Source organism: Schistocerca piceifrons, chromosome 2, assembly GCF_021461385.2.
Source record: "Schistocerca piceifrons isolate TAMUIC-IGC-003096 chromosome 2, iqSchPice1.1, whole genome shotgun sequence".
Classification (NCBI taxonomy): Eukaryota; Metazoa; Arthropoda; class Insecta; order Orthoptera; family Acrididae; genus Schistocerca; species Schistocerca piceifrons.
The window spans coordinates 640,118,724-640,136,543 of NC_060139.1; the positions used below are offsets into that span (position 1 = coordinate 640,118,724).

Sequence of the window (17,820 nt, forward strand, 5' to 3'; positions counted from 1 at the left end):
TGATGTTTCCAACCATCTCCTGACGTCTTACTGAATGAAGTCTGAAGTGCACGCACAGTTGTGTTGCCTGTCGCATGGATTCTGTGATGTGTTGTGGCAGCTGGCAGTCATTGCTGAATACAGACATTTGCAAATATCCCCACTGCTTTAGGGGAAATCGTCTTTTTTGCATTTTTTCCATACAGTAATTACCACAATAACATAAGGCTTGTTCTGCTGAAGACCATGATGCCCACAAGTCCTTAAATAAGAATCTCCTAGCGGGAGTAATGCATGAAAGGAGACAAAAAAAATGGCTCTGAGCACTATGGGACTTAACATCTATGGTCATCAGTCCCCTAGAACTTAGAACTACTTAAACCTAACTAACCTAAGGACATCACACACATCCATGCCCATGGCAGGATTCAAACCTGCGACCATAGCGGTCACACGGTTCCAGACTTAAGCGCCTAGAACCGCACGGCCACAACGGCCGGCGAAAGGAGACAGGTGGTTGGACAAAAGAATGGACAGCTCCCTGCTTTTTGCATTTCCGATAGCGCCTACGATAAGAATCTGGTGTCATATCATGCTTCACAACCTTAAACTGTTTTTTTTACTTCATACTAAAACAAAAGTTATGATATGAGAAGAGGAAATGACTGATATGCTTCTCAGGAACTTTAGTTTTTCGTGTTTATTTTCTCACTTTATACTAAAACAAGGGCATTAATATGAGAAGAGGAAATGAAATATACGCTTCCAAGACATAATATTTCCTTGTGTGCTACTACTGCATACATGAAAGCCCTGCAGTTAATTTTTGTATGTTGGATAAATTTTGATATCACCTCACATTCCTTTGTGAGAAGGTTCCTATTTTCTTGGGATTTAAATAGAGTGGACATTTCATCACTGGTTAATATTCTGATGACTAATGGCATGATACCCATCACAATTGCTCCATGGCACCTGTGAGTAGAGTCTCACGTTGGTTACTGTAAGAACAGGCAGTGATATCCGCCCACTGCAGTCAGAGCCAAGGTGATTTCTTTCTGTTTATGGTGAAGCGTCTGCTGCAGTGTCCACGCTCAGCCAACATAAACAAATCGCGGCAGCATTGGGCACTGCTAATCGATGCACTTGTCGCGAGCCTCGACAACAAGAGCGCACTGTTTCTGCTAACGATACTATGGAGTTAATACATCTTACTTAACCTAATATGCAGATCGTGGGTTGGGTAAAAATTCAGTTTGTAACTTCCCATTGCATTAAAATACTTTACAGTCATATTTGATGCAATATTTACTGTCGGTTGTCTCTCTAATGTTAATAGTATTGATTCAGATTGTGCATGGACACGAAAACACACACACACAAAAAGTCATTGATTCCAGTGAGGGTGACAACTACTGTGTGTTGAACAACACATGCACCAGTCAATTCCTGAGTTGGCGTCGAGTGGATGAGAGTTTTCAATTACCTTGCATTGCAAGAATTGTAAGGAGGAGACTGACAGTAAATGGACTTTTATCTAAAGAGCTGTGACAAAGCAAAGCTTGATCGACTATCAGATAATTGTCCACATGGGTTTTGTGGACGAGTATACTTTTAGTAACCAACCCACCCACGATCATTTCATAAGATTTCTCAAAGGCGTAGGGGCAGTGATTTCATTAAGTCGTCGACAGTGTAGCATGATGGTTTACTTCCCACCATACATTTTCTATATTCGTCCAAAGGTCGCTTGCATTTGTAGGTCCACATGGCAATGACCTTGTTACCTCTGCCCACATATCCTCTATCTGGTTGATGTTCAGTGATCGTGGAACAAATGGCCACAGCTTTATCCTCTCTTGGCCCTGCACCAATCTTGCACTGCTCTGCTATGATGGATGGGGCTCTGCTCCTGTAAATAAACTGTTATCTCGTTCGTTCATATATTTATATTTAAATAACATATTAGTAATAAGCACATTGTATTATTATTTCGTTCGTTCATATATTTATATTTAAATAACATATTAGTAATAAGCACATTGTATTATTATTTTCCACAGTGTTTAAGAATTCAGGCCCTGTCATAAATAAGTGATCTAGATTCAACCGTCCGATTAAGAATGTGGTTTACCCAGTCTATCAAATGATGAGAGTCATATTCGTGTATCCACATTAAGCCTGACTTGCTCGATCTGATTAGAATGATCTGGTATCGAAATGAAATTACAGAAATCGGATAATTTGAACGTCTGTATTGCAACAATGCTGCGCACATAAATTCCTATGATGGAGTAACAGGAAGCAACTGCCTAAGAAAAAGTATGAAATGTGTCTACTAGCAGCAATGTAACGTCATTATAACCCATATTTATGTGATGGAAATACTGAATCGAACAATGCACATCTATTTCAGTGGTGGGAAGATGCACCATATTGGATTTGATGATGACATAATGACAATAATAATAATAATAATAATAATCCCATGTGGAGGATAGGGGAAACCCTCCCCCATATGGGTGTTACCGAGGAAATCAAATACTTGGGGTGAACCAAATACTAACACAATCCTGAACAGCTACTCAATCCGTTGAACTCAAAATCCAGACACGTCTGAGAGAAAACTACCGCTACTCTGGTCACTGTCTGTTAGCTCAATGAGCTCGGCTGAAAACATTTGCTTCCAAAGGCTTCAACACCCTCTGGTCCTGTCCGGTCCGGGAATCAGCCAGCCAAACCAATGAAACACAATCAAACATAAACTGTGCAAGCAAAGTCAACTTTACCCCAGGTGGCACACAACCCGGCTGTCGACAGGCGGCATTTGGAATTTCGGATTCTGGGGAGTCCAGGTTAGTACGGCAGAGAATATTGAAGATCTCTTGTAAATTTCCCTACAAGCAGAAAACATGCACTTAAAAACTACATGCCGCATGGGATTAGCCGAGCGGTCTGAGGGGCAGCAGTCATGGACTGTTCGGCTGGTCCCGGAGGAGGTTCGTGTCCTCCTGCGGGCATGGGTGTGTGTGTGTTTGTCCTTAGGTTAATTTAGGTTAAGTAGTGTGTAAGCTTAGGGACTGATGACCTTAGCAGTTAAGTCCCATAAGATTTCACACACATAAGATCTTTTTTTATAACTAAACATCAATACATTGACCCAAGCAAGAAAACTAAATAATTTCACAAAAGAAATCGACCACAAAGAAATTCTCATCCTTGCTCTTCATGAACCATGACTAACTGACACTGACACCTTGCATTACAGAAACCATGCATCTTCAAGAGCAAAATACAACAAAAGGTAGTGAAAGGCGTACCAATCTTCGGCATTGCTTTTCTCGAACGCAGATCTATCATCAACTCTGTCAAAGAAATCACACCCATCAACAATTGACTTATGACTACGCTCATTCAGAGCCCCAGTAAAAAATATACACTCATCAATGCACATGCTCCCACCAACATTGAAAATAAGATAAACACCACAAATTCGAAAAATTCTGGAACACACTCGAAAATACTATGCGCAAAATTCACCAAGGTGACATGAAAATACTAATGGGAGACTTCAACTCTCTATTTGGAACAGAAAAAACCTGTAGAAAAACCATTGGTACAAATTCAAGATACCAAAACGCTTAGACCAACGGCACACGTCTGACTGACTTTTGCCAACAATTCAACCACAAAAGGACGGCTTCCCACATTAGGAAAAAACCAGTTCCCAGGTAATATTCTTGGCTACCAGGTGCAAGCTGCTTTTGTTCACCTTTCGAGACTCGCTGAAAGCCAGATTTTTAATTCTTTTGTAGCTGAGCTACAAGCAGGCACATGCAAACTAAATAAGGGAATCGCAAGACAACGCTAGAGCAAAATTCGTCTTGCTACTTACAGTAACCCTTAGTGTCAGAGCGAAAACCTTACGGTACTGCCAGTTTCATAATGCCACTTTTGTTTTCTGCCGACACAATTTTTGTTGTTGTGAATACATAATTTTATCTATGAAATGCCACATTTTCATAATACTTGTGAATGATACAGGAAATGAAGTAAATACAGATCTTTTCAAAGTAAAAAGTCGGTAATATCCTACTAATTCATGTTAAAATAGGCTCAATCGTCTTACAGACACTTAATGCTTTATTAAGATAGACTGCTGTCGTGATGTTTCTATAGTAAGCTGAATTTAATTTGTATTAGTACAGTGAATATTTTATTTGCACTTTCCATAGTTTACTAAACACAACAGTAATCATCAAAGAGAAATTAATCAGCAGCTGAATTTTCTTTCACAATATCTAAAATAATCTGACAATCCTACAGTTGTTTACAAATTCTACGCCCGTAGAAAACCTACTCATTTTAATGAAGTCATTAAACCATGGTAGTCTTAAGAGTATTTTCGTCTAGAAATGAATTGCCTTGACGGTTGATAGATCAAGAGCGGGAAAGGTAATATTTTACGAATATATGACGAGAGGGACAAGTGCTTTAGAGAGGACTTCCCTATCAATACAAGTGTCTGAGAGACGACTTTCCTATCAATCTCTTGAGTAGTTTTCTTTCTCAAATCAACAGAGTGAGTTATCAAGCAGGAGCACAGGTGATGTAGTTTTGTTGCTTGACTTTCTTACACTGCGACCGAAAGGTGTCTCAGTTGTTGACAACAAATTCCAGCTGTGTTGCACACACCCCTTGGGGCAGAATTCGTAGTCCAAAACACACTTTTGGAGCTATCAGATGTAAAATATTATGTTCACACTACTCTTTGCTCTAGTCTATGTCTTTTGGTGGGGCTCAGCCTTTCATTTCGTCTTAGGAAGTTAACGATAAAGGCATCATAACACGTCACCAGTAACAGTACTGCATAGGAATGCTCAATGAGTGACCTGATGACATTCAATAATAGTCAATCTGTTGATTTTTGTTGTTTAGAGCATGCAGTACTCCTACACCAGACTTCTGAACTTTGCCTGTTGAATGCAAATGTCGCATGATGGAAAAATGGTAATCTGTCACATATGGCAGTAGTTGAGACTTCCTTAATGTGGAAAATCATTCATGCTAGAACAATCTTTGTTGAAACAAGAATATCTTTTCCTGGCGTATTTTTCCCAGAAGCACTTGCTCCAAACACAGTTCAAATCTTTCTAGCTGCCTCCTCTACATTCACCCCTGTGTTATACCAAAAGTAAACATTGTGTTGCAGATGTTACACCTTTTTCCACTTGCGACTCAATTTTACAATGCTTAACTATAGTTCATGATTTTCAAGTATGCAAAATCCAAGATGATAACTAGAACTTCAAATTCGAAAATGGCATTGATACATACACTGACAGCATGGCGCCGCCTTCACATGGGTGGCATCGGATTTCAGGCGGCGGGTGGCATCTGGCCGGTGGCCAGAAGCCGCTGCAGCGCGAGGAAACGCCCGAGCGTAAGCTGTTATGATCACGACGCAGCCATGAGCTGTCCCCCCCCCCCCCCCCCCCAAAAAAAAAAAATTGTTTCTGGAATACTTATTATTGCGGGTGGGTAGAATGTTAAGCAAATTGTCTTTGATGTTCAATCAGACTCATAACTTTAGACCGAACTGAGGTTAAAAAAAAAAAAAAAAAGTTGTTGGACGCGAACATGCGACTCTACGTTTAGAATGTACAACGATTACCGCAAGACCATGGGCTCATTTCATCCATATCATCTAGGAAGTAGACAACACTTCCACATCTTACAGTGTTGCCAGATTGTGCAGATGGCCGGACTTAGAGTTGTCAGGGGCGGTCAGTTTTATTGGCCACCTTAAGTGAACGACTCGGACTTAGTCTCTGTGGCGGCCGGCCGGCGGTCAGTTTTTATGTCTAAGACTGTACATGAGTTAACTTGAGATATCATTTATGAATAAATCAGCTTCCCCAAGATAATTTGGAATAGTAAGTCAAGTGGTTAAATAATTTTGATTCAATTTCTCCCTTCTCTGAGGATTTTTTCCACAAATTTTGTTTTTTAGTTTACAGAAATATGCTACAGACAAAATGCATAAACAAAAGAGGCTTAGTAATTCCATCACAACTGGTGGTAACACTGCATGTGCATTACAAAAAATATGAAGCACCCAGAAGCCATGGTATGATGTCAATGTAAATTTATACATTTACTTACCATAGGTGAGCACGCAAATAATTAAGAGTTGCAGTTCTTTGTGATAAATAGAATGACCATCAGAGTACAACAGTGTTGTTGGTATTTAGTGTTGTTACCAGGCTTGGTACAGTAGGCAAGGAGCAGGAACAACATCAAATGTTGAGTGATCACTGAAACAGACATGGAGGTACCATGTACTCTTATGAGATATCATTATCAGCACATCACAGAATTTGGAAGGAACCTCATTGTGGTTCTCCATTTGAGCAGCTTGTCAAATCGTGCAGTTTTCAGGTATGTGGGGCATTTGGATGCGATAGTGACTCAACATTGGACAGTATGGAAACATGAGGCATACTTGCAGCCAAGGTTTCACTCAACCATGTCTGACGACTGTAACAGAAGATCAGTGTATTATGTTCCCCATTGTAACTTCTTATCATCTGCTCCTACTGCCTGAGAACAAGTAATTGACTCTCTGAAACATTCTGTGTCATTGGCACCACTTATCGAATACTAACAATTGCTGGATTTGTAATTTTCATCCTGCACAAAGGCTGCTGTCAACATCTCAACACAAATGGCTGTATTTGAATCATGGACAGCTGATTAATGGCTTCGTATTGTGTTCAGTGATGAATCACAGTTTTGCAAGGTAGTAGGAGTAATCCACTAAATTACTGGCCTGTATCATTAATGTTGATATGTAGCAGGATTTTGGAAAATATATTGTGTTCAAATCTTATGAATTACCTTGAAGGGAAGAGTCTGTTGACACACAGCCAACACAGATGAGGAAAACATTACTCTAGTGATATATGTCTAGCTTTTTACTCACACAGCACTGAATGCCATCAACAAAGGATTTCAAATTGATACCATATTTATAGATATCCAGGAGGCTTTCAACACCATACCTCATAAGGGGCTTGTAAACAAATTGCTTGCGTCAACTCAGGCTATAGAGACAGGTCTCAGTCAAATGGTAGATGGAGAGGAGCCTCTGATAGCATATGCCTCTAGGCACTTGAACAGAGCAAAGAAAAACTACTCAACAACAGGAAATGACATGCTTATGGAATCATATGTTTCAAGTTGTTATTTGTATGGAAAAGCGTTTAAAGCAGTAATGGACCATACAGTCCTTAAGTAGTTGTCGTATGTTAAGGACCTGAGTTTAAGTGAATTCGTGTATGTAGATATACACAAGCCTGGTAACAGACATGCAAACATGGGTTTATTTAGAAATATTAGTGATTAGCATATCAGTAGAGAATGATGGTACCAGGAAGAAGTTTTGTTCATCTTATATGTAGAATTATAATTTTTATGTTCATTTGTGTGTAAGTTAGGTATTTTAGGGTTCAGTTTTCTTTTGTATTTGAATGTAGTGGCAGACCTCTTGAAGGGTGAAGGGGAGTAATGGGAATTCTCTGTTCCCAGGTTGTTGCAGGTCAAAGAAAAAGATGAGAGGAGTCCTTATCATGCAGAGTTGCACTTCTAAACCAAGAGTGGTGTAGGGGCACTGCAGATACTACCACTGGAAATCAGAGTTCTTTTTACAAGACTAGTGGACATGATACTCAGAAGCTATCATTGGGTACCAAAGCTGATTCTGATGTTTGGCAAAATTCATCCACAGGAGATACTGCTAATTGTGGCAGATGGTGGTAGGCATATGGTGATGGTGCTAACCAAACTCAAACATTATCAGAGGGGAGGGGTTACTATTTGCTCAACCCAGGTGGTGCACATGGGTGCATGCACATGCAAGATGCGGTTGTACTTAGGTACAACACTAAGTTGGGATTGTTCATGTCATGTACTAGGGGCACAACCCTATTTTCAGCAAGTTGGTTTGTACCAGATGTTTTCTGTAAACAGTACCAAAGTGGTAGTAGCAAAATGTTATGTGCAAGGCAAGCTCATGGGAGCTAAAAGTTGGTTCTCACAGGAGTGGAATACTTATTAGTGGGACGGACTGTGACATAAAAGGGCAGTCATTCCACTTATCACACTCTGTTACAGGGGAAACAATGTTGAACATTGTCTAATGACAGTTATAGTGGCCAGAGAAGCCACTAGCGACTTTTTCAGTAAAAAATCTGACCTACCTAAATGAAACTTTGGCTCATAACCCAATTATGTCACTGAACCAACTAATAGGCACACAGTAGGGGTTTGTTTCAGTAGAGAAAATTCCTTCACATATTCAGCAATATCAGGAGGAGCACAGCACATAATCAAGCTCCCAAGCATCACTGGTTAACTGTTTGTGCATGAGAAGTTATGATGAGTGCAAAGGGTAGTAATAAGAGAGTTATATATAATAGATATAATTAAATGTGATCCAAAAGTCAAGAAACCTTGAGTGGGGTTGAAATGAGCCTGTTGCTTATGGTACGAGATGTCAGGAGGGCATGATATGGGGATACTCATGTAAATAGTTGTTTAATGTTTTGAAAGTGTTATTGGTTAAGGGGTAGCTCAGACAAGAGCAGAGGTTTTATGTAGTAGCATAAGGACCAATGGAGTGAACAGGTGGACAATTGTAGGGGGAAGGTGCCCCACTTTCAGAGTTTTGTTGCTTGATGTCAGGGGAAAAATAACCTATGTTGTAACTTTGTCGTGGGGAGATAAGTAACAACATAGTTAATTTTGAGTGTTGCTGAATTAAATCAGCTCCACTGCAGATGTGTGTGAGGCAGGTAGATAGGTACAGAGGTGCTGATATGTAATTTCACAAGCAAGCCTGTTTGTGCACTGCAAGGAAACTGGGTTGAGCCATCCAATCATGGTGACATCACAAAAAGGCTATGCAATGGAAGCCAATCTGCTGTATATTTCCACCCAGTTGGGACACAGAGGTGTTGATCTGCATGTACCTGGAAGCACCAGAATAGGGCAACAAGGGTGCTACTAATCACTATAAATACCTTCTGTTTCTAGCCCAGTTTCGTGCACTCTGGCAGCACTCTCCATGACATCATGTCCATGTGGGTCTCCAACAAGCTATAGGCCAGCTGGTAGCCAATACTGGTCTAGGCAGCCAGTTCCACCAGACCAGCATATGATTCTAAGTCTACTCTGCACACTTAGAAGACACAATGAGGAGCTGTCCCCCGAGTCACTACAGCAGCACTGCCTTGAGGGCAGTAATTTGCAGTCAGGGCAGCACTTCTGCCACCCCTCCACACCAGGGCTAGCTTCTAACCCAGTAGCTGGGGCCCCTATGGGATTTCAGTGGATGTATATGTCACTGGCAATGCTCACTCAGGTTTGCATAGTGCTAACTTAGGCACACATTGGTGAGTGAGGTGAACAATCTCAGCAAAACGGGATGACATCTGTCAAGTATGGCATCAGACATGATGGGCTGTCTGTGTTACTTCAAATGATTATGCAATGGTTAGGACTCCATTCAAGGTAGGATCTGGTTACCCATGGGCATCAATTTGGATTTTATGGCTGCATGCACCTTGGACCAATCTGTCTTGTATTTGCTGTCTACATAAGAATTAGCACAATCCTCTGTTGTGTAAGTGAATTTACAGCTTCAGCTAACAGTTTAGAATTTGGTAACCCATTATAAGTTTGAAATTATAATTAAATCTAGACCTTTAGCTGCTTACAGGCATTGATAAATATTTATCAACACCTGTAAGCATCTAAAGGTATAGATTTCATTATAATTTCATTATAATTTCATTCCTCTAGAGATGCAAATTCACCAATGATATCTGTATAGATACTAGCTTCATATATTATAAGTTTATCTGCCCTTGTTGTTTAGCACACATGTTTAAACACGGACTGAAATCAGAAGATCACTGACGGATGATCCTCTGTATCATGTGAAACTCTTCTTGTCAATACCACATAGGGAAGTAGTCTGAACGACAAGCAGTGTCAGAAATAATCCTGCCACAAGATGATGGCGCAGGCATTCTGCATATGAACTACATTCCTTGGAGTAGCTGATGAGTGATAGGATAAAGGCCAGTATGAGCTGCGTGAGGAGGGTGGAGTCCAATCAGAGCAAGACAAAAGCTACTTCATAGGCAGTATCTATTACTGCTGCATTTGTTGCTGCTAATTAACTGCTGTTTTAATTGTTTCTGCTGTGTTCCTTGCATTTTTTCCGTAGTTGCAGCTGTTTTGCTGGTGCTCAGTTAGCTTAAGAAATGCTGCCTCTTTCTTTTAGCACTGGTCAGACACAGATACTCCTTTTCACATGTAATGTTTATGATCACTGATTTTGTAGCTGTGTTGCACATATAGGACTAACATGTCATGGGTATTTGCTGCTGCCAACAGCAATAAATAAATGCTGTTACAGTTACAGTATTTATTAGATGTCAAAAAATAATACAATTTAAATCACCATATCCTTGTGTCCAGGAAAAATTAAAGTCCGTAAGTAAGTGAATTAAATAAATGGAACTGAACTACGAAGTTTCAGAAGTTCAACAAGTGTCACTTGATAAAAATGTGAGCAAGTTCAGAGTCTTTATGTGAAATAGGTCACAGTGCACAGATATGCAGGGAAATATTAGACCTAAAGTCAAGTACCAGAGAGGAAGTCAAGGCAGAGTCTGGCTTAGCAGAGTGATGTCATATTGAGCTTATGTCAGTAGTGACAAGAACATGGTGGTTTTGCTTTGCTGGTAATGATTTGCTTGTGGTGGCTACCCAAAGAGAATTGAGTTCTGACTGTCCTTTGGTAAATTCTACTGCAATACTCACAGTTTTCCAAGCAGCAAACTTGGTGGCCAGCAGTCACACAGTACCTCCATGTCCTTCTCAGTGATCACTCAACATTTGATGTTGTTCCTGCTCCTTGCTTACTGTACCAAACTTGGTAACAACACTAAATATCAACAACACTAATGTACTCTGGTGGTCATTCTATTTATCACAAAGAACTGCAACTCTTAATTATTTGCATGCTCACCTATGGTGAGTATATGTATAGATTTACACTGACATCCTACCATGGCTTCTGGGTGCTTCACTTTTTTTGTAATGCAGATGCAGTGTTACTACTAGCTGTGATTGAATTACTAAGCCTCTTTTGTTTATGTATGTTGTCTGTAGCATATTTCTTTAAAATAAAAAGCAAAATTTGTGAAAAAATCCCCAGGGAAGGGAGAAACATGAATAAATTTATTCAACCACTTGACTTACTATTCCAAATTATCTTGGGGAAGCTGATTTTTTTATAAATCCTGTCTCAAGTTAACTCATGCACATGTATTTCTTTTTGTTTCTTTGAAATCTAGTGGGCATCCTTCACTCTGTGTTCATACTAGTTTCATATGTGGCATTTTGTTGTAGTCTGAATCCATTCCTGTGTAATTTAATGAGATACTGTTTCGTATCTCCTCAGTAAACCTGTGTTGTCTGTACTATTACTTTCTTTGATGAAGTGTTAGGAAACACACTAGCAAAGCAAATGTGCTGTTCTTTGCAATAAATTCTTCATTTAATTATAGTTATATTTCTGCTGTGCACAGGTAAGACCTGAATAGTGAAGTTAAGGTGTGACTTTCACGTATACTATGCTGTCAGGAGGATCCAAGACCAGTAGGAAGTTCTTCTACATCTACATCTACATCCATACTCTGCAAGCCACCTGACGGTGTGTGGCAGAGGGTACTTTGAGTACCTCTATCGGTTCTCCCTTCTATTCCAGTCTCGTATTGTTCGCGGAAAGAAAGATTGTTAGTATGCCTCCATGTGGGCTCTAATCTCTCTGATTTCATCCTCATGGTCTCTTCAAGAGATATACGTAGGAGGGAGCAATATACTGCTTGACTCCTCAGAGAAGGTATGTTCTCAAAACTTCAACAAAAGCCTGTGCCGAGCTACTGAGTGTCTCTCTTGCAGAATTTTCGACTGGAGTCTATCTATCATCTCCATAATGCTTTTGTGATTACTAAATGGTCCTGTAATGAAGTGCACTGCTCTCTGTTGGATCTTCTCTATCTCTTCTATCAACCCTATCTGGTATGGAGCTCACACCGGTGAGCAGTATTCAAGCAATGGGCGAACAAGTGTACTGTAACCTACTTCCTTTGTTTTCGGACTGCATTTCCTTAGGATACTTCCAATGAATCTCAGTCTGGTATCTGCTTTACCAACGATTAATTTTATATGGTCATTCTATTTAAATCACTCCTAATGCATACTCCCAGATAATTTATGGAATTAACTGCTTCCAGTTGCTGACCTGCTATATTGTAGCTAAATGATAAAGGATCTTTCTTTCTATGTATTCGCAGCACATTACACTTGTCTACATCGAGATTCAATGGACATTCCCTGCACCATGCATCAATTCATTGCAGATCTGCCTGCATTTCAATACAATTTTCCATTGTTACAACCTCTCGATATACAACAGTATCATCCGCAAAAAGCCTCAGAGAACTTCCGATGTTATCCACAAGGTCATTTATATATATTGTGAATAGCAACAGTCCTACAACACTCCCCTGCGGCACACCAGAAATCACTCTTACTTTGGAAGACTTCTCACCATTGAGAACGACATGCTGCATTCTGTTATCTAGAAACTCTTCAATCCTATCACACAATTGGTCTGATACTCCATATGCTCTTACTTTGTTCATTAAACGAGTGTGGGGAACTGTATCAAACACCTTGCGGAAGTCAAGAAACACGGCATCTAGCTGGGAACCAGTGTCTATGGCCCTCTGAGTCTCGTGGACGAATAGCGCGAGCTGGGTATCACACGATCGTCTTTTTTTAAACCCATGTTGATTCCTACAGAGTAGATTTCTAGTACCCAGAAAAGTCATTATACTCGAACATAATACATGTTCCAAAATTCTACAACTGATCAATGTTAGAGGTATAGGTCTATAGTTCTGCACATCTGTTCGATGTCCATTCTTGAAAATGGGAATAAACTGTGCCCTTTTCCAATCTTTTGGAATGCTACACTCTTCTAGAGACCTATGGTACACCGCTGCAAGAAGGGGGGCAAGTTCCTTCACGTACTCTGTGTAAAATCAAACTGATATCCCATCAGGTCCAGCGGCCTTTCCTCTTTTGAGCAATTTTAATTATTTTTCTATCCCTCTGTCATCTATTCCAATATCTACCATTTTGTCATCTGTGTGACAATCTAGAGAAGGAACTACAGTGCAGTCTTCCTCTGTGAAACAGCTTTGGAAAAATACATTTAGTATTTTGGCCTTTAGTCTGTCATCCTCTGTTTCAGTACTATTTTGGTCACAGAGTGTCTGGGCATTTTGTTTGGATCCACCTACTGCTTTGACATAAGACCAAAATTTCTTAGGATTTTCTGCCAAGTCAGTACATAGAACTTTACTTTCGAATTCATTGAATGCCTCTCACATAACCCTCCTCACACTACATTTCACTTCGTGTAATTTTTGTTTGTCTGCAAGCCTTTAGCTATGTTTATGTTTGCTGTGAAGTTCCCTTTGGTTCCGTAGCAGTTTTCTAACTTGGTTGTTGAACCATGGTGGCTCTTTTCCATCTCTTATGATCTTGCTTGGCACATACTCATACAATGCATAATGAACAATGGTTTTGAACTTTGTCCACTGATCCTCAACACTATCTGTACTTGAGACAAAAATTTTGTTTTGAGCCATCAAGAACTCTGAAATCTGCTTTTTGTCACTCTTGTTAAACAGAAAAATCTTCCCACCTTTTTTAATATTTCTATTTACTGCTGAAATCATCGATGCAGTAATCGCTTTATGATCACTGAGTCCCTGTTCTGCGTTAACTGTTTCAAATAGTTTGGGTCCGTTTGTTACCAGAAGGTCTAATATGTTATTGCCACGAGTCGGTTCCCTGTTAACTGCTCAAGGTAGTTTTCAGATAATGCACATAAAAAAATTTCACTGGATTCTTTGTCTCTGTCACCTGTTATGAACGTTTGAGTCTCCCAGTCGATATCTGGTAAATTAAAATCTCCACCCAGAACTATAACATGGTCGGGAAATCTACTCAAATTATTTTCCAAATTTTCCTTCAGGTGCTCTGCCACAACAGCTGCTGAGCCAGGGGGCCTAGAGAGCCATCCAATTACCATGTTTCAGCCTGCTTTAACCGTGACCTTCACCCAAATAATTTCACATTTCGGATCTCCGTCAATTTCCTTCGATGCTATTGCACTTTTTATCACTATAAACATGCCTCCCCCTTCACTGTCCAGCCTGTCTCTGCGGTATACATTCCAATCTGAGTTCAGAATTTCTTTACTGTTTACATCTGGTTTCAGCTAACTTTCCGTCCCTAGTACTATGTGGGCCTTGTGACCGTTTATTAATGAGAGCAGTTTTGGGACATCGTGGACATCATGGAATAATCTACAATGAAAACAAACCAAACATAATCTTTCCAAGTTCTGGGAATCCCTCATCCACTCAGGAGCTCCTCAGGGGCAATCAGCAAGGTATTTCCCAGAAACCATTCCAACGAAACAGAAGAAATCCATTCTGAAGAAACATTGCAATGTCTGCTTTATGCAAGATGATCTGATTGGAAACATGTAGGAAAAGAAACACAGTATTACTGTAGAGACTGTACTGTTCCTCTGAGTGTAACACCTCATTTTAGGAAGTATCTGTCAGTAAAAGACCTGTAAACAATACATACACAAAAATTATTATAAATAAAACAAATGGAAATGTTTGTGCATTGTAGTTTTTCTCACAGCCCGAAATTTCTTGGGTTAGTATTATATCTATAGCTTTTAGTGAAGTATTTTGAAAAATTACAACAAATAAACAAAAAGTTGAGCAGAAATTCAAGTATATTTAAGAAAAGTAATTAAAAAATATTTCTGAACAGCAGTCTTGTTGTGAGTGGTCAGTTAATGAATTAACAAAAAAATAGGTTACAATAGGTAGGTACATTTTCCTGATATTTGTATTGAAAGGAAATTAGTGCATGAAATTGAATGATGATGTAATAGCCATTCGTCTTTGTCATTAGAATGCAAAATGAAGTGAAATCTCACAATTATTGTATCACATTAAACATATTTTCAGCTTCAATACTATTAACTGAATGATACTAAAAATTTAGCAACACCAATGTCTAAAACATGATATTATGTGCAATAAATAATCATTTTTGTTATGACAATTTTTCATAAAAGGAAACTATATGCTGAACTGGCTCTTGCAAGCAGTGCTCCACTAAATATGTCACTCAAGCATGCTTCATGAAATGCCTCAAATTTTGAACTTGCCACAGCATTCTCTTTATTCATTACAGGCTGTACGGTAGTTGTCCCATCCAGAGATACTAGTATTACAAAAGTGTGGAAGGCTTCTATGGAAATTTGAATGAGTGAAGAGTAAGCAGTGGTAAGATACAACTTCTTTCATAAAAAATTATTTCATTAATTAAAAGAATGACAAAATGTTTCTGTTCAAGAACTTGAAAAGTCTTGTTGATTAATGTCTAATCATCCATTGTTTACTAATTACATGTATTTCTATAGTTTTAAACCATACTTGAGAAAACCTCAGGGTTCCAACAAGAATTCAAATGCAGATGCTTTAGTCCTAAGATAGCAATGTTCAATACATGCTTTCAGGTAGACGTTGATCAACACACATTAAGGAGCAACCATTTTGTCAGTAGTCAAGAAGTTCATACTTCTTAATCTGAATTACATGAAATGTGAAATGCAATGAACTGTGGTAGCAGGTTATTGAGTCAGTTGGGTTTTTATCTCTATCAGTGCAGATGTCAATTTGTATTGACTCATTAATAAAGCTCGATGGAAAGATGGAGTGGACTGAGATACAGGAAGATGAACTGAATTACTACACTGAGAGTAATTAACGGAACATTAAAAGAACTCAGAATGATAAGACATCGTACAGGTTTAAGTTCTTGTTAAAAGATCTCACAAATCTATTAATGGGTCCTGGAAAAAGTCGAATAAGCCTATATTTAAAAATTCATGTAAGCAATGTAACAAAATATTTCACTGGGTCCAATTTGTGATTTAACAACATGGTTTTAATTGCACATGTGTAATTGAAATAATGTGTTCTCTGCAAAAACAAAAGTATTCAATTCAGAATTTTTTAAATACTACTTGTGGAAGTGTCATCCTTGATGCCAGTGATGAAAGGTTTTGCTCATAAAATAATATATTTGACAGTGAACCCCTAGACATATACCTACATATGGAAAGCCTATGATTGTGTGAATGAAGATTTCCTACATCTGAGAGCTACCCAGAAGGTAGGAATCTGTGTAAACTAGCTTTAAAAGTAATGAATGACCTTAATGATTACACTGTTTTAGAAAACACTAAAATTCTTGGTGCACTGAAGTGGTCTGGACAACGGTCTAGGTAGAGGGTAAGAATGAACAACTTGCTGAAATGTCTTACTTAATTAAATTACTGAAGCTGATTTCAGGAATGATACTTCAAGTTGAAAACTTTTGTTATAATTACAAATAGTTCCTAGAAATCAAGAGTTGCAATTTATTTCCGCATCTATGATGAAAATGTATTGTCTCTTTCCAAAATAAATAAATAAATAACTAAATAAATAAAAATAAAAAATAAATAAATAAATAAATAAAAAATAGCATAATTCTTCTTACCTGTTCTACAGTATAGGGTGATAACAGAACTTTATGTTGCTGAAAAATGTGGTCTATATATGCATGCCATCTGTAAAATAGTGGATCTCTCATAGAAGTAGCGGGATCCCCAATAACTCCAAATGTTTCCTGTTGAGAGGATAGTCATAATCAAACAATGGCTAAATTATGCAATTAAAAAAGTTTAAGAGAAACAAATGTAAAAGAGGTAATATTGATTAGATTATTGTCCTGTTGTTGCTGAATATGATGCTCACCTTAAAACCATGTAGGATACATTCTAAGATTGGTTATTCTCATCAAACTGTCTTACTGACAACCTAAAGATATGACCAAAACTTCATGAGAGGTCTTTCAATGCAATTCTGCTACATTATTATTTGAAGGTTTCAAACTCTGCCCTTTTGAGAGCAAAAGGCATTTTTAGCATCTGTAGTCCTACATTTTGTGGCACACCTGTTTCTATACAGAGACTGTATACCATGGAGGATTCCTCTTGTCATGATACCTTCTATTAGATACTTATATAACTAAAGTGTGGTTAACAATTCTTCTAAATTTGAGCTATATGCTCCTGCCTGGAGTTAAATGTTTCAGCCTTATCCTTAAGATATAATTGCTGCCTGTATATGTACTTTCCTGAATGTGTAAATCTTTCCTCTTGTTTTTGAAAGTATAATTTAATTTGATACATAAAAAATCTACTCACCAAGTGGTAGCAGGAGAATGCATATGCAATGGATATTAAAATATGCAAGCTTTCAGAGCCAGATGTTCCTTCTTCTGGCAGAAGGGTTGAAGGGGAATGAATAGAGATGAGGGAAAATGATGGGTGAGGTTTAAGAAAAGGGATAGAGTTCAGAAAAGTCACTTAGAACCTTGGTCAGGGGAGACTTACTGAATGGGCTGAGAGGGAAAAAATGATTGCTTGGGACTGCACTGGATGAGACTTGAAATTGTGAGAGCTTAAAAGTGGAAGACAGGGTGATACACAAGACAGAGATTACTGCCAAAACATCATGCATGAATTAATAAGAATGAAAAGCTAAGTGCATT

General features: G+C 38.7%; 1 protein-coding gene across 1 annotated transcript in view; it reads right to left on the reverse strand.

The window, feature by feature from the left end:
- The window catches only part of LOC124776988 (phenoloxidase 2-like), a 309,427-nt gene that overhangs the window by 98,351 nt on the left and 193,256 nt on the right, over positions 1 to 17,820 (reverse strand). The window contains exon 8 of the mRNA XM_047252233.1: positions 16,765 to 16,893. Coding sequence (XP_047108189.1) covers positions 16,765 to 16,893 — 129 coding nt within the window. The remainder of the gene's footprint in view (positions 1 to 16,764; positions 16,894 to 17,820) is intronic.